General features: G+C 38.8%; 1 protein-coding gene across 1 annotated transcript in view; it reads right to left on the reverse strand.

Annotated features, from left to right (window-relative positions):
- Positions 1-18,595, reverse strand: part of TMEM116 (transmembrane protein 116) — a 62,344-nt gene that overhangs the window by 7,676 nt on the left and 36,073 nt on the right. The window contains exons 5-8 of the mRNA XM_035017023.1: positions 5,445-5,549; positions 2,000-2,049; positions 1,052-1,135; positions 568-703 (exon numbers count right to left, since the gene is read on the reverse strand). Coding sequence (XP_034872914.1) covers positions 568-703; positions 1,052-1,135; positions 2,000-2,049; positions 5,445-5,549 — 375 coding nt within the window. The remainder of the gene's footprint in view (positions 1-567; positions 704-1,051; positions 1,136-1,999; positions 2,050-5,444; positions 5,550-18,595) is intronic.

Raw genomic sequence — 18,595 nt, forward strand, 5'->3', positions numbered from 1 at the left:
GCTGATTTTGTATTAGGCAGTTATGTGTAAATAACATGTTATTCCATGGCTAATTATTTTAACTGTACATCATTCTGACGATGTCAAATGAGTACTTAGTAAATGCCTAAGCCCCTTAGCATTTTAACCCCAGGTAGACATAGCGTAAATACATTTATAGCTAGTAAAGGATTGAGAAAAGAAAATTCCTTCATTATTTGGAAAATTGTCAAATTAAATCAAAGCACATTTCCTATGTTCTGGGAGTGTTATCCTGTATAAAGGACATACTTGACATATACTAGTTTTCTGGTCTGGTCTTCCATGAGGATCCACAGGAACATATATTAATTAGTCCTAGAGTGAGCATAATTCTCACATAATGACTATAGACTCTTTCCCCACCAATCATTTAATCTTGGGAAGTCCAAATACTGAGGTAGTAATTAAACTGTCAATATCTCTTGGCTACTTTCTTAGTTCTAGGACTTTAGGAAATACCTCTCCATCCCATTTTCCCAGTCCCTAGGAATAATGCCCCATTCCTCCCAATCCCCTCTCTTTCCATAAAAGCAGGTGACACCATACCACAATGGTGAGGAGGCTGAGGAGAAAGGTGGTCAGGAAAATGGTGATTCCATAAAAATAAAGTGTGCTACAGACTGATGTGTTGGCAGAAGGCAGTTCAGCCACGACTGATGGTGGGGAGTACATCAGAATACACCTAGGAAGAGAATCAATGGACAGGACCACTACTACAGATACAAGACTAGAGAGATACCCATTTGGCACAACAAAATTTATTAAATATGCAATTTTTCTTACCATTTTGCTAACCCTTGCCCATAACACCTTATTCCTTCTCATAGATACATTATCTTCCAATCACTTCACATTATATTTCTACTTAAGTATTTTTTGCCTTGACTATACCTTGTTCTATAAATGCTACCAAGGTTCCATAGAACCTTGTTGCAAATACAAGCAACTTGTCCAGAATGTATGTAGAAAGTCTTTTCCATATCTTTATATAGAAAAGAAAATGGAAATGATAGACTTGGTCCTTGCTTACCTGTGGCTCTGGCTGAAGTTGTGGAAACATTCACTAACATTGCCCAGACAGAATACAGGTATCATCAACAGCAGAGGTATCAGGCTGTGAGGGGGAAAAAAAACTTATCACCCTAATATTCAGACATTTTTATGTCTTTCCCCTTCACAAAATACTCTGTTCTTCTCCCAACTCCATCACCCCCCACTCTCCACAAATATATAATTTCTTCAAGAAAAATGGTTCAAAACCCTTACATATACTTCTTGTCCAATTGTTGGGTAAGTGGAGTGGAGAATGCATTTCAAACCTAAATTAATGAACCCTAAAAGAATGTCAGAGAGTCTTTGGGTGTAGGTCGAAGTTAAAGGAAAAAATCTAACAAGGAGTTCTGTGCTAACTTTCTATGACCACCAGGAATAACTTCATTTTCATTAGCCCCTTCCTGGGAGCTTTTTCAAAGCATACGTTTAAATAACCAATTATTTATCCAGCTAAATATAGCCAGCTCCCTGTAAGAGGAAAAGATCCAGAAGTAAAAGTTACAAACTCTGATATGACCACTACATTAGGTGAGATCTAGATCCTTCTGGGGGTAAACAGTTGTAAGACTCTCACCCATTGTTATAAAGGTAGATGAGATCTTGAATGCCGTCTGTTATAACTCTTTATGATATAAAAAGGAATTAGAAGTCCAAAGACTTAAAGAGAAATATTTGTTGAAGGTCACATAGAGTTAATGGCAGAATTAAGGTTAAAAATCCAAATCTGTAACTGCTTGCCTATTCTATCTGGGAATATGGTTCCAATGATCATATGTTTGTTGCATCCAACTCAGTAAGGCTCTGTGAGGACCTAGGAGTGATAGACTCAATGGAAATGAAGGGCACTGTCCTCGTATTTGTTCTCACCTAGACCACAGAATAATGAGAGTTTACGCCTTGCTAGAAAGGAAAGCAAAAACCTTACCTTGACAAAATGATGGCTATTTGACCAACGTGACAAGTATAATCTATAACCTGTGAAAAGAATAAATATGAGTAAAGTCTTAGAATATTGCCAGTCATAATATAATAAATATCAGGTCATCATTTAGCACGTGAATGAACAAAAATTCCCAAGAGCCACCTTGCTTCTGTCAAGCAATATTTGCTCCAAAATTCAATCAAATAGATAGTTCCTCAGCATTGGAGGCAAGGGAAGTTTATCTGTATTACTAAATTCTAAAAAGTACAACAACAACAGCCACAAGGAGAGCCTGCGGGAAGTAACTTAATATAAGACTTGGATACCACAACAAATTCTCTTAAGAAGAAAGGTAAATACAAAATCATACAGTACTCCTCAATCTTCTAATAATAGTTCAGTTCTATTCTCTTTTAGATCCAGGAAGGTATGGACTTTTCAGATCTTATGGGTGGAGCAGAAGTCTATGTATAAGATGACCAGCAGAAAGCTTAATAGGCCAGGATTAGCATAAGGGAGGAGGGTCAAATAAGCCCTTTGGATATAACATCTATTAGACTCTAGAAGAAAGAACATTCCAAAAACCCCTAGTTGTGTTAGACACTGAAAAATAATTTACAGAAGAATGTTATCTACCCACTGGAAGTTTATGGTAAAAGACTTTGAATAGAACACCTTAAAGTGAAAATAGAATAGAAAATAGCTTTTTTCTGTTCTGAGGTAAGAAATCATATTATATTCTAGAATGGCATTGTTAAAAATCAATAAGCATTAAGTGAGCAGTTAATCAATAATCAGAGATGGGTAACTGATTTGCCCTAAAAACTATGGATCAGGAATAGTAAATGATTTCAAGTAAGTCAGCCATTGTTGACTTTAAGCAAAATGGGAAATAAGCAAAATCAGTCTTTGGTGACCTCTCCCACCTGTGTCCCTTCTTTTTATTCTATCCTCTATCCATCAGGCTAACTTGTGTTTAATTCTTGTACTTACCTTCCTGTCAATGAATCTCTGATTTAAAAAAAACTTACTGATAATAGTACCATTTATTCATTCAACAAATTTTTATTGAGTTTCATCATGTGTATGATAATATACCACTTTCATTTGGTCTAGAACTGATCTGTAGGCTCTAGAGAAAGGTATGTGGGGAGGTTTTCCAGATTCATTTCTGGAAATTCATTCATTCATTCATTCATGCTCTTAAACAAAAAATCCCCTTCAAAAAAAACACAAGGGGCGCCTGGGTGGCTCAGTTGTTAGGCATCTGCCTTCAGCTCAGGTCATGATCCCAGGGTCCTGGGATCAAGCCCCGCATCAGGCTCCCTGCTCAGCGGGAAGCCTGCTTCTCCCTCTCCCACTCCCCCTGCTTGTGTTCCCTCTCTTGCGGTGTCTCTCTCTGTCAAATGAATAAATTAAAAAATCTTTAAAAACAAAACAAAACAGGGGCGCCTGGGTGGCTCAGTTGGTTAAGCGACTGCCTTCGGCTCAGGTCATGATCCTGGAGTCCCAGGATCGAGTCCCGCATCGGGCTCCCTGCTCGGCAGGGAGTCTGCTTCTCCCTCTGACCCTCCTCCCTCTCATGCTCTCTGTCTCTCATTCTCTCTGTCTCAAATGAATAAATAAAATCTTAAAAAACAAAAAACAAAAAACAAAAAACAAAAAAAACACAACGGGGTGCCTGGTTGGCTCAGTCAGTGAAGCGTGCAACTCTTGACCTCGGGATTGTAGGTTCAAGCCCCATGTTGGGTACACAGATTACTTAAAGATAAAATCTTAAAAATATATATATATAACAGAATGGATACTGTAGAAATAAGAAAACTGGAATATTTAGTAAGATTTACATAATAAGATTAAAATATATAATGACAGCCAAAGAAATGAAAATTGCTAACATCATAAAAATGGTTTTTTTTAAATGATTTTATTTATTTGAGAGAGAGCAAGATAGAGCACGAGCAGGGGAAAAGGGCAGAGGAAGAAGCAGACTCCTTGCTGAGCAGGGAGCCTGATGCAGAACTTGATCCCAGGACCCCGGGATCATGACCTGAGCCGAAGGCAGACACTTAACTGACTGAGCCACCCAGGCGCCCCTAAAAATGTTGTCTACGAAGATCACTTAGTAATACACTGAAAGAATCAGGAATAAGAAACTGATATGAAAACAATGGATCGTGGATCACATCAAAAACCAATGATGTTTTGTATGGTGACTAACATAACATAATAAAATTTAAAAAAAAAGGAATAAGAAACTGAGTGTACTAGACAATGGAATACTATTCAGCACTAAAAAGGAATGATTATACATGCTATAATGGATAAACTTCAAAAGCATTATGCTAAATGAAATCAATCAGACATAACAGACTATATATTGGATGATTCCATCTATATGAAATGTCCAGAAAAGGAAAATCTATAGAGTCAGAAATTAGATTAGCAGTTGCCTAGTGCAGGGGGTGGGAAGGAAATTAACAATAAATGGGCATGAAGATTTGACTAGGGCGAAGAAAATATTCTAGAATGGATTTATGGTATTTTACAAGCTAGTAAGTCTCCTTTAAAAACCACTGAACTGTAACTTAAAATAAACAAATTATGTGATATGTAAAATACACATACACACACAAAAAATCCAGATGTACTTAGTGTTCTCCTCTCTTTTATAAATGTAATACTAGACAGTGCCCCAAACCCTCTTTGAACCAAAGAAGGGAAAACAACTACTCCCTGGATCCGTCTTGTTTACTGATTACCACACATGAACCCCTCTGCCCTTCAGAAAACCAGTATCTGTTATCCGCACATACTGAATAAATACAGCAGAGCAAAACAGACATTCTCCCTTTCCAATACCTGTAGCCCAAATTCCATGTGAGCAAACTGAGCACCATCCCTGACTCTACCCAAGATCTTATTCTTTTTAAAATTTTTTTTTTTTTAAGATTTTATTTATTTGCGAGAGAGAGAACGAGAGACAGAGAGCATGAGAGGGAGTGAGAGGGAAGAGGGTCAGAGGGAGAAGCAGACTCCCTGCCGAGCAGGGAGCCCAGTCTGGGACTCGATTCCGGGACTCCAGGATCATGACCTGAGACGAAGGCAGTTGCTTAACCAACTGAGCCACCCAGGCGCCCCCAAGATCTTATTCTTTGCTCTAGTGGCAATGATGGATTGGCATGGAGCTAAGAAGGATGGAACCAGGCAGTAAGGATAGTATTGTATGTAAATAACGTTTCCTAGATTCAAAACCTTTTTATTTTTTTGATGGCAAGAGAGAAGAGGAAATCTTTTCAACAGAATGGAAACTGTGAGAACATGATTGTTCTTTTATTAACCTCCATGAATTCACCTACCCAGTGCTGAGTGCTTACACTGTTTATCAAGGACATATAGATTTGTTTTAGCATACTGTTCTTAACTATTAGCTCTGAATAAAACTTACCAATGGAAATGTGCTCTGTCCACTCTGGTTGTGTCTCATCCTCAGCTCTTTGTACAGATACCAGATGTAATTGACGGTGTAAAGAAATGAGGAAATGTAGAATATCTAGGTGAGAATCAAAAAAACTCATAACTGTCCCACTCTGACTTCTTTCAATTTATTACATTATTTTCTGCTATAAGAATCCTACCTAATGGTCTATTAGTAACTTACCGTCTAACATCCATAACATGCAAAACTGGGCCATGTCTGGGAATTCTGCCTAGCCCTACCTATTATATGTCTTGGATTCCTTATTTTATCCTTTTGACTATTTAGAGGAACCACAGCATTAGCCACCTCCTCTCACCCAACTATTCTACTATTATGAAGCTATCCTAAAGTATTTTTCTATTTTATTTTTTAATTGGAGAGAACATAAGGATTTCCATTTCTAATAATGATAGCTTAGGCTATTTGAACCAAATTTCCCATTTAAAAAAATTAAACATGCTGGATGAAATATTTTTTAAATCCTTAAAAGCATCAAAGAACTGACAAGATAGCAAGGAATCAGCAGGACAAAATCCCAGAGAAAAAAATTTCTGCTTCCATCTTTCTTGTAATCTTTTTTTTTTTTTTTAAGATTTATTTATTTATCTGAGAGAGCGAGAATGAGAGAGAGTGAGTACATGAGAGGGGGGAGGGTTAGAGGGAGAAGCAGGCTCCTCGCCGAGCAGGGAGCCCGATGCGGACTCGATCCAGGGACTCCAGGATCATGACCTGAGCCGAAGGCAGTCGCTTAACCAACTGAGCTACCCAGGCGCCCCTCTGCTTCCATCTTTGATAAAATAATAGAAACAGAATTTGCCCTTCAGCCTTAAAAATGAAAAATTGGGAAAATATGAAACAACTGGTTTTCAAATATTAGGTAACAATCAGTGCAGAACAGTAATCCCTGAAAGAAGAAAAACAAGCAAATGTCCCATCTCACTGGCAGGAAAAAGTGAGTGCAGTGAGGGGGAATCCAAACAGATGGGCTGTCTTGGTGAGTGAGGAGACAGAGTTCAGAGTTTGGAGAGGCCAAAGAGCTACAATACATGAAGCAGACTGTCTGAGAAGAGGTAGCCACACAGATATAGTGCTCTGGAGATTTGCAGGGGTACCCTCGAGTCCTTGATTAAGTATTGATCTATGCATGTGAGACAGAAAACCATGAAGACTGGGAACAGAACAACCAGAGAGGAATAGGTGAAACAATCTCCAAAGCAATAGTTTGTGTTTCCATCAGCCAGAGTGGAAAGACTTCCTAACATATAGGCAGGAAATGAGGGTCCTACAGAATAATAAGGTAGAATCATAAGAAGAGTATCGCCTCACTAATGGGATGAAATTAGCTCTATATCAAAGACTGCCCAAATGAAAGTTTAAAAGCAAGACTTAGAAAAATAAGCAAGCCTTGAAAGGATCAGATAGAGTCAGAGTTAGTGACATCCAAGACAAAATCAAATTTAAAGGAATATATATATATATATGTATGTATGTATGTATGTATATATGTATATATAAATCTAATAACCAATAATGTAAACTCTGCAATGTCTGGCATCTAATAAAATCTTATAAATCTTGGTTGGCTGTGAGCTCCGCTGAGGAGCCAGAGGTTGGGCAGCTGCTCCAGCAGCTCCCTAGTCGCTCCTGATCCCTGGCCCCTCAGTGGCATAACATGCAGGTGATGCTGAAGTGGCCCATGGAGTTTGTGGTGGTGCTGCTGAGCCCTGGTTCCCCAAAATGGCAGCACCTGCCCCTCTGTCCAGCTCCACACATGATCAGATTATGCGAGAATATGGGACAAGATCAACAAGCCTGAAGCTTTCCTGAAGCCTGTCCTGAAGCTTTCTTGCATATCTGGGTACCAGGTTTTACCTGAAGAGATGGCTGCCATACACTTTTTGTAGCTGGTTTGATAATCACATTTCAGCTCCAACTTTGCATCCTGAGAACATTTAAACATTTCTGTAGGTCCTTTTTAAAATACAACTTGAAAGACCTTAAAACTTTCTGCTTGCCACAAGCATATCTTTCTTTTCTGCTTATCAGTAAACAACTGTGACCTATTGTGATAGGTTTTCCAAACAAAAATACCTGGAGCAGCAGTTTAGCAAAAGGTGTCCTCAGTGCCACTCAACAAATGGGAGTTTTCCCAAGCACAATTCTGTAAGAAGTGTGTGTATGAATGTATGTGTGTGTGTATTTTAAAATATTATTTGCATTGTGCAAATTTGTTTGATCTTGTGGATTTTGGCTGTGAATTTGATGTGCTACAATTATGGTTAAAAACACTTGCTTGGGGGCGCCTGGGTGGCTCAGTTGGTTAAGCGACTGCCTTCGGCTCAGGTCACGATCCTGGAGTTCCTGGATCGAGTCCCGCATCGGGCTCCCTGCTCAGCAGGGAGCCTGCTTCTCCCTCTGACCCTCCCCCCTCTCATGTGCTCTCTGTCTCTCTCATTCTCTCTGTCTCAGATAAATAAATAAAATCTTTAAAAAAACAAAACAAAACAAAACACTTGCTTGGTCTACAGAAGATCATTAATATTTTGTGACCGTATAAGTTATAACGGTAGATTGTTTTATGTGTAGGTATTATTGTTAAATACATGGACTATTTCACGGCAAAGAGTATGAATCATAAGTTAGAATGACATAGATGTGATTATGGTGACATAAAAACTGTTGTCCTAGGTCTACAAATGCTTGATGAGGAATTAGGACAAACTGGAGATGGGTTGTTTAACACATGGACTCTGCCCAGCCATGTTGAAAAATACTTTTGACTCCAGGTCTTAAAATAGCCATGTGGAGTCTGTGCTCACCTCATTCACACAGAAAGCTCCCTGGACAGTGAACCTCTAAAAAGAAGAAGTTTTCCTCAGAGCAGGAACACAACACAGGTGAGCAGGGGGCAGTGGCACTGCTACTTGGAAGGAGCCATTTCACCCCTATATCTGTTACTAAAAACTGAATTTGGATCCTTTGGTCAAGTTCCCCCAAATTCTTTTTAAGAACTGCTTGAGCTTTGTTATTGCAACTCCCTGCCAAAACTTACAGACTGTTCATCACCTTGTTTCCAAGGCTGAGGAACAGAAAGTAGCCTCTGTTTTGAGGAGGTGGAAGTACACATTTTTTACTGTTACTTGTTTAGAACCACCTTTTACAAAATGCCTTGTTTCCTTTATTATTGTTTCTGGAAAGGAAAGTTTTATTAAAATTGTTTTAGTTTGAATATAAAATAGTTTTATTAATTAGGGCTTATTTTGAAAAATTCTGAGTTCAACTCAAATGTATCCCTGTACCTTTCTCTCTCTTTTTTTTTTAAGACTTTATTTATTTGACACACAGAGAGAGAGAGAGAGCACAAGCAGGGGGAGTGGCAGGCAGGCAGAGAGAGAGGGAGAAGCAGGCTCCCCGCTGAGCAAGGAGCCCGATGCGGGGCTCGATCCCAGGACCCTGAGATCATGACCTGAGCCGAAGGCAACTGCTTAACAGACTGAGCCACCCAGGCACCCCTCCCTGTACCTTTTAAAGTAAGGTAATAGGGGCGCCTCGGTGGCTCAGTCGTTAAGCGTCTGCCTTCGGCTCAGGTCATGATCCCGGAGTCCTGGGATCGAGCCCCATCTCTGCTCGGCGGGAAGCCTGCTTCTCCCTCTCCCACTCCCCCTGCTGTGTTCCCTCTCTAGCTGTGTCTCTGTCAAATAAATAAATAAAATCTTTAAAATAAATAAATAAATAAAGTAAGGTAATAATCAGAGATAGTTATTCTGATCAGATGGCTTAGAGAAATTTCTGGAATGTTCATATTCTAAGATTCCTTATTAATGAATGTCTGACTTAAATCTAACCAAAATCTGTAACATTATTCTTTGTAGATTTTCATTATATAGTGTTAACAAGCTTACTTGTGAACAAATAAAATATTTCAGCTATTTGTTTACCTTGCCTTTTTAAAAGATTTTATTTCTTTTTTGGGACATCTCTTCCCTGGCTTGTACTATCTCTCTCTCTTTCTCACTATCTCTCTCTAATAAATAAATCTTAAAAAATTTTAAAAATTCTAAAAAAGATTTTTTTTTAAGATTTTATTTATTTGAGAGAGAGAGAACAAGCAGGAGGGAGGGGCAGAGGAAGAGGGAGAAGCAGACTCTCTGCTAAGGAGCCTGACACAGGGCTCGACCCCAAGACCCAAGGATCATGACCTGAGCTGAAGGCAGACACTTAAGTGACTGAACCACCCAGGCACCCCAAGATTTTATTTATTTATTTGAGAGAGACAGAGCATGAGCAGGGCAAGGGACAGAGGGAGAAGCAGACTCCCCACTAAGCGCAGAGCCCCATGCCAGCAGAGCTTGATCCCAGGACCCTAAGATCATGACCTGAGCCGAAATCATCTGCTCAACCAACTGAGCCACGCAGATGCCCCTTACCTTGCCTTCTAAAAAAAATATTATAAATATACAATGAAGCAGGAAAATATGGCCCATGCCCAAGAGAAAAATTAATCAATGGAAATGGGACTCAGAAATAGCAGATCATAAAAATCAGTAGACAAAGATGTTAACAAAATTATAACAAATATACTCCATAATGTCCAAGAAGGTAGAGGAAAATAGACAAGTAGAGATATGGAAGATATAAAAAAGACCCAAACTGAAATTCTACAGATGAAAAATACACAAAAATAAAATATGACAAAGTAGAAACTGCAAAAGAAAAGATTAGTAAACTTAAAAATATCGAAATAGAAAATATCTAAAATGCGGGATGCCTGGGTGGCTCAGTCGGTTAAGCGTCTGCCTTCAGCTCAGGTCATGATCCCAGGGTCCTGGGATCAAGTCCCGCATCGGGCTCCCTGCTCCGCGGGGAGCCTGCTTCTCCCTCTGCCTCTGCCTCTGACTCTCTCTCTCATGAATAAATAAATAAAATCTTAAAAAAAAAAAAAGAAAATATCTAAAATGAAACAGAGGAAAAAGACTTAAAAAATGAGCAGGGGCACCTGAGTGGCACAGTCAGTTAAGTGTCCAGCTCAATTTCAACTCTGGTCATGATCTCAGGGTTGTAAGATTGAGCCCACAACTGGCTCTGTACTCAGTGGAGAGTCTGCTTGGGTTTCTCTCCCCCTCTTCCTCTGTTCCCCTCCATCACCTCAAATAAACAAATAAATCTTTAAGAAAAAATGAGCAAACCCTCATGCACTATGAGACAATATCAAGAAGGCTAATGACCATGGAACTGGAATTCCAGAAGGAGTAGAGAAGCAGGGAAAAGCAAAATATATTTGAAGAAATAACCAAATTTTTTTCAAATTTAATGAAAATAGAAAGCACAAGAAGCATGGGGGAAAAAAAACACACCAAGGCACATCCTAATAAAACTACTAAAATCAGTGATAAACAGCAAACAACAAAAGCATTCAGGGTAAAAAGCCATATTATGTACACAGGAACAAAGATTAGAATGACATCACACTTCTTTTTGTTTGTTTGTTTGATCAAAGGGCATATACATTTATTATCTGATAGTACCAAACTGCCATCCTTACTCTATTGTGTCAATTTACATTTCTCAGCCAACAGTGTGAAAGAGTTTCTGCTTTTCCACACCTTTGTCATCCCTAACATATTTTCAAACTCTTTGGTCTCTGCCAATCTGCTAAATGAAAAATGGTTGCATTCCTAGTTTTAACTGGTATTTTGTTTGGTATGTAGAGCTGGGTATCCTTTTGCATGTTTGAAATCCATTTTTTTTTTCTGTGAATTGTATTCTTTGCAAACAAGTTATTGGCCTACTCCTAATTGATTTTGAAAGCTCTCTATATATTAAGGAAGCTAGATTTTCATTTTCACATAGATTATAAATTGTTTTTCCTAGTTTGTCTTTGCATATTAATTAAAAAAAAATTTTTTGACATCACACTTCTTATAAGAAATAATACAATCCAGAAAACATAGACACAACATCTTTAAAATAACTGATATGGGGGAAAAATATTTGTCAACCTAGGGACGCCTGGTGGCTCAGTCAGTTATGCATCTGCCTTCCAGGTCATGATCCCAGGGTCCTGGGATCAAGCCCTGCGTCAAGCTCCTTGCTTAGTGGTGAGTCTGCTTCTCCCTCTTCCTCTGCCCCTCCCCCTGCTTGTGTTCTCTCTCTGTCAAAATAAATAAATAAAATCTTTAAAAAAAAATCTGTCAACCTAGAATTCTATACATAGAAAAAATACCTTTCAAAAACAAGGACAAAAAGTAAGGATTTTGCAGGCAAACAAAAGCTAAGAGAATACACTGAAGCAAACCATTACTATAAGAAGTGTTAAAGGAAATCATTCAGGAAAAAACATGTGATAACAGATAGAAATTTGATTCTACACAAAGAAATTAAGAGTACCAAAAATGGGAACAGTTTGATGTTTCCTTAAATAATTAAATATAGAATTACCCATATGATTCAGCAATTCCACTCCTAGGTACACACCTTGAAGAACTGAAAACAAACACTCAAACAACTACATGTATATCTATGCCCATAAAAGCACTGAGAATAGCCAAAAAGTAGAAACAGTCCAAATGTCCATAAACATATGAATGAATAAACAAATTGTGACATATACATACAATATTATTCAGCCATAAAAAGGAATGAAGTACTGGTACATGCTACATAGATTACCCTTCAAAACATTATGCTAAGTGAAAAAAAAAACAGATACAAAGGTCACATTTTTAATGATTCTATTAATTATAAAGCATCCAGAATAGATAAAGCCATAGTAACTTAACTCAGGTCAGTGGTTTCCAGGTAGGGAAATGGAGAGAAACTGCTTAATGAGAAAGGGGTTTTTACTTTGGAGTGACAGAAATGTTTTGGAACTAGATAGAGATGGGGGTCGCACAATATTGTGAATGTACTAACAACCACTACACTGTTCACTTTAAAGTGATCAATTTTATCTTTTTTTAAAAAGATTTTATTTATTTATTTGACAGAGAGAGAGACAGGACAGCGAGAGAGGGAACACAAGCAGGGGGAGTGGGAGAGGGAGAAGCAGGCTTCCTGCGGAGCAGGGAGCCCGATGCAGGGCTCGATCCCAGGACCCTGGGATCATGACCTGAGTCGAAGGCAGACATTTAATGACTGAGCCACCCAGGCGCCCCGTGATCAATTTTATCTTATGTGAATTGCATCTTAACAAATTTTTTTTCTTTTTCAAATTTTTATTTAAATTCCAGTTAGTCAGCATGCAATGTAATGTTAGTTTCAGGTGCAGAATTTAGCGATTCATCACTTACATACAACACCCAGTGCTCATCACAAATGCCCTTTTTAATACCCATCACCCATTTAACCCATTCCCCTGCCCACCTCCCCTCCAGCACTCCACAGTTTGTTCTCTATAGTTAAGAGTCTATTCTCTGGGGGCGCCTGGGTGGCTCAGTTGGTTAAGTGACTGCCTTCGGCTCAGGTCATGATCCTGGAGTCCCGGGATTGAGTCCCGCATCGGGGTCCCTGCTCGGCGGGGAGTCTGCTTCTCCCTCTGACCCTCCTCCCTCTCATGCTCTCTGTCTCTCATTCTCTCTCTCTCAAAAAAAAAAAAAAAAAAAAAGAGTCTATTCTCTGGTTTACCTCTCTTTTCTCCACTCTATTTTCATCTGTTTTGTTTCTCAATAAATTGTTTTAAAATTTTTTCAGCATCAGAGGATCCCAATGAAGATGGTGGAATAGGAGGATCCTGAGCTCACCTCCCACTGACATACCAAGGCTACTACTACATATAGAGCAACTCTCAGAACAATCTGAAGATTAGTAGAACAGCTCTTCCACACCTAAATATAAAAAGAAAAAAATACATCAAGAAGGGTAGGAGAGGCAGAGACACAGACTGATCAGGATCCAGACTCTCAGCACAGTGACCCACAGCAGGAAGGATATCACAGGCATGGAGGTCCCCTGAGGAGCAAGGGGTTCAATTTCTACATTGGGCACCCCCTGCCCTGGGGACTTGCACCAGGAAGATGAGCCCCATAACACCTGGCTTTGAAAATCAGTGGGGCTTACCTCCAGAAGAGATAGAGGGATACAGGAAACTGAGACTCCACTCTTAAAGAGCCCATGCACAAATTCAGTCACAGTGAGACCCAGCACACAGGCAGCAGTTTTAAAAGCACCCAGGCCATATATGAAAGAGACTTATTGGCTAATTCTAGGGCATGTGATGGAAGGGCAGGTATCTATAGGAACTTTCTCCAGGAATGGAAATGCTGCTGAATGCCATTATTCTTGCCCTCCTTCTGCCTAGCTGGGCCAACTCTGGTGGGTACCCATTCTGACACTCTCCATCTACCTTTCAAGCCTGCTAACCCTACCCCAAAATTATCCTATGCCCTGCTCAACCCACCTGCCCCAGCAGGTACCCCTTTCAAAGCAGCTCCTATGGGGGATGGGACAGGCTCCACCTAGCAGTGCACCAACAGTTGTGGCTGGGCCCTGAAGGTAGCCATACCCAGGGCTAGCCCCAATTATCAGCACCACTATAGCAGCCATACCCAGGCCTCTAAGCCAGTTGTGCCAGGGGCCAGTTCTGCACACCAGTGCACTCAGAACAGTCATGGCCCAGCCACAATAGGAGGGCAGATACAGCCTATACAGAAGACATCCCTGGAGCACCTGGTTCTGGTGACCAGGAAGGAATGTGTTTCTGGGCCCCACAGGATGAACTCTACATAAGGCCACTCCATCAAGACCAGGAGGCACGGTTTGCCTGTGTAAGACATAGAAACAAACACAGAGAACCAGGCAAAATGAGGAGACAGGGGAATATGTTCCAAATGAAAGAATGAGACAACACCACAGCAAATGAACTAAATGAAATGGAAATAAGCACTCCACATAACAGAGTTCAAAGTAATGGTCATTATGATGCTCACTGAACTTGGGGGGAATGAATGACACAGTGATAATTTCAAAAGAATATAAAAAATATAAAAAAGAACCAATCAGAGCTGAAAAATACAATAACTAAAATGAAAACTATACTAGAAGGAATCAACAGAGGATTAGAAAATGCAGAATGTATCAACAATCTGAAAGAGGGTAGCAGAAATCACCCTAGCTGAACAACAAAAAGAAAAAAGTAAGAAAAATGAGGATAGTTTTTTTAAAAAGAAAAAAAAAAGAAAAAAATGAGGATAGTTTAAGGGACCTCTGGGCAACATTGAGTGTACAATCATTCACATTATAATGCTCTCAGAAGACAGAAAGGGGCAGAAAAAATTTTTAAAGAAATAATTGCTAAAAACTTCCCTCACCTGAGGAAGGAAACAAACATCCAAGTCCAGAAACCAAAGAGAACCCCAAACAAAATGAATCCAAAGAAGTCCACACCAAGACACATAATTTAAATGCCAAAAATTAAAGAGAGAATCTTAAAAGCAGTAAGAGAAAAGCAACTAGTTATATATAAGGGACCATCCATAAGATTATCAGCTGATTTTTCAAGCAAAAACTTTGCAGGCCAGAAGACAGTGACATGATATATTCCAAGTGCTAAAAGGAAAAAAACTGGGCGCCTGGGTGGCTCAGTCATTAAGTGTTTGCCTTCAGCTCAGGTCATGATCCCAGGGTTCTGGGATCGAGTCCCACATCAGGCTCCCTGCTCGGCAGGAAGCCTGCTTCTCCCTCTCCCACTCCCTGTGTTTGTGTTCCTGCTCTCGCTCTCTCTCTGTCAAATAAATAAAATCTTAAAAAAAATAAATAAATAAAAGGGAAAAAACCAACGACTAATACTCCATTTAGCAAGATTATCATTCAGAATTGAAAAAGAGATAAAGAATTTCGAAAACAAAAGTTAAAGGAGTTCATCACCATTAAACAAACCTTCAAGAAAAGTTAAAGGACCTTCTTAGAGGGGAAAGAAGAGGCCATAACTAGAAGTAAGAAAATTATGAAAGAAAAAAATCTCACCAGTAACAAATATATAGTAAAGGTAGTGGATCAACCATTTGCAAACCTAATTATGAATGTTAAAATTCTAAAGTAGTAAAATCAACTATATCTACAATAATTAGTTAAGGGATGCACAAAATAAAATATAAAATATGACATCAAATACGTAAAACAGGGAAGGAGAGTAAAAATATAGTGCTTTTAAAATGTGTTTGGGGGCACCTGGGTGGCTCAGTCGTTAAGCGTCTGCCTTCAGCTCAGGTCATGATCCCAGGGTCCTGGGATTGAGCCCCGCATTGGGCTCCTGCTCCGCGGGAAGCCTGCTTCTCCCTCTCCCACTCCCCTTGCTTGTGTTCCCTCTCTTGCTGTGTCTCTCTCTGTCAAATAAAATCTTTAAAAAAATAAAAAATAAAAATAAATGTGTTTGAACTTAAGTGATTATTAACTTAAAATAGACTGCTATATACAGAGGATGTTATACATGAACCTCAAGGTAACCACAAACCAAAACCCTATAATAGATACACAGAAAATATAGAAAAAGGAATCCAAACATAACACTAAAGAAAGCAATCAAATCATAAAGGAAGAAAGCAAGAGAAGAAGAAAAGAATGAAGAACTATAAAAATATATTTAGGGGCACATCGGTGGCTCAGTCAGTTGAGCATCAGACTCTTGGTTTCAGTTCAGGTCATGATCTTGGGGTCATAGGACTGAGCCCCAGATCGGGCTCTGTGCTTAGCATGGCATCTGCTTGAGATTCTCTCTCTCCCTCTGCCCCTCCCTCCACTTGCTCTCTCTCTCTAAAATAAATAAATAAAATCTTTAAAATATACATATATTTAGGGATACCTAAATATATAAAGCAATTATTAACAGATCTTAAAGGAGAAATAAAGAGCAATATCAATAATAATAGGGGACTTCAATACCCCGCTTTCAACAATGGAGATATCATCCAGAGGATCAATAAGGTAACACTGGACTTGAATTACACTTTAGACCAAATGGACCTAACAGACATATATATAACATTCTATTCAACAGTAGCAGAATATACATCCTTTTCAAGTGCACTTGGAATATTCTCCAGAATGATAATATATTAGGTCGCAAAACAAGTCTTAACAAATTTAAGAAGACTGAAATCATATCAAGCATCTTTTCCAATCATAATGATATGAAACTAGAAATCAATAACAAGAGGGAAACTGTAAAATTCCCAAATACATGGAAACTAAACAACACACTCCTGAACAACCAATGCATCAAAGAAGAAATTAAAAGAAAAAAATTTTTAAAGATTTTATTTATTTGTCACAGAGAGAGAGAGGCAGGCAGAGGGACAAGCAGACTCCCTACTGAGCAAGGAGCCCGATGTGAGACTCGATCCCAGGACCCGGGGATCATGACCTGAGCCAAAGGCAGACACTTAACTGACTGTGCCACCCAAGCACCCCAAGAAAAATTTAAAAATATCTCAAGACAACTGCAAAAAAGGAACACAACATATCAAAACTTAGGGGATGCAGCAAAAATAGTTCTAAGAGGGAAATTTAGAACAACAAATGCTTACATAAAGAAAAAGAAAGATCTCAAATAAACAACCTAAGTTTACACCTCTAGGAACTAGAAAAAGAACAAAGTAAGCCCAATAGTAATAGAAGGAAGGAAACAAGATCAGAGCAGAAATAGATGAAATAGAGGATGAGAAACAATAGAAAGATCAACAAAACCGAGTTTTTCGTAAGTATAAACAAAACTGACTAACTTTTGGCTAGACTGACTAAGAAAAAGGAGAAAAGATTCAAATAAATGAAATGAAAGGGGAGACATTACACAGGCACCGCATACATTACAGACATTACACAAGCATAGCATCGGAAATATAGTCAGTAATACTGTAACAGCATTGTATGGTGACAGATGATAGCTATACTTGTGGTGAGCTCAGCATAATGAATAGAGATGTTGAGTCACTATGATGTACACCTGAAACCAATATAACATTGTGTATCAACTATAGTAAAATAAAAAATTATTTTCAATGAGTTTTATCTGCTTTATTGGAAAATAATATGGAAGTTTTAGTAACCATATTATTTGATAAAAATGTGTTAACAGATAATGAACTGGGTACTAGAACAAAAGGATCATTGATCCAATAAAATTTAATTACCATTTTTATTGTCAAAAAAGAAAAAGGAAAGACATTACAACCAATACCACAGAAATACAAAAGATCCTGAGACTATTATGAACAATTATACACTTACAAATTGAATAACATAGAAGAAATGGGTAAATTCCTAGAAACATACAAATATCATGACTGAATCATGAAACAGGAACTCTGAACAAATAATGAGTAAGAAGACAGAATCAGTAATTGCAACCTCCCAACAAAGAAAATTTTAGGACCATTTGGTTTCACCGGTGAACTCTACTAAACATTTTTTTTTAATTTATAAATTGATTTTATTTTATTTTTTATTATGTTCAATTAGCCAACATATAGTATATCATTAGTTTCTGATGTAGTGTTCAGTGATTCATTAGTTGCATATAAAACCCAGTGCTCATCACATCACATGCCCCCCTTAATACCCAACACCCAGTTACCCCATCCTCCCACCCCCCTCCCTTCTGTAACCCTCAGTTTGTTTCCCGGAGTCCAGAGTCTCTCATGGTTTGTCTCCCTCTCTGATTTCTCCCCATTCAGTTTTCCCTCCCTTTCCCTATGATCCTCTGCGCTATTCCTTATATTCCACATATGAGTGAAACCATATGGTAATTGTCTTTCTCTGCTTGACTTATTTCACTTAGCATGATCCCCTCCAGTTCCATCCATGTCGATGCAAATGATAGGTATTCATCCTTTCTGATGGCTGAGTATATTCCATTGTATATATGAACCACACCTTCTTTATCCATTCATCTGTTGAAGGACATCTTGGCTCCTTCCACAGTTTGGCTACTGTGGACATTGCTGCTATGAACATCGGGGTGCATGTGCCCCTTATTTCCACTACATCTGTATTTTTGGGGTAAATACCTAGTAGTGCAATTGCTGGGTTGTAGCGTAGCTCTATTTTTAACTTTTTGAGGAACCTCCACACTGTTTTCCAGAGTGGCTGTACCAGCTTGCATTCCTACCAACAGTATTAGAGGGTTC

Source organism: Mirounga leonina, unplaced genomic scaffold, assembly GCF_011800145.1.
Source record: "Mirounga leonina isolate KUSES-001 unplaced genomic scaffold, KU_Mleo_1.0 Mir_171, whole genome shotgun sequence".
In the NCBI taxonomy this organism is placed as follows: Eukaryota; Metazoa; Chordata; class Mammalia; order Carnivora; family Phocidae; genus Mirounga; species Mirounga leonina.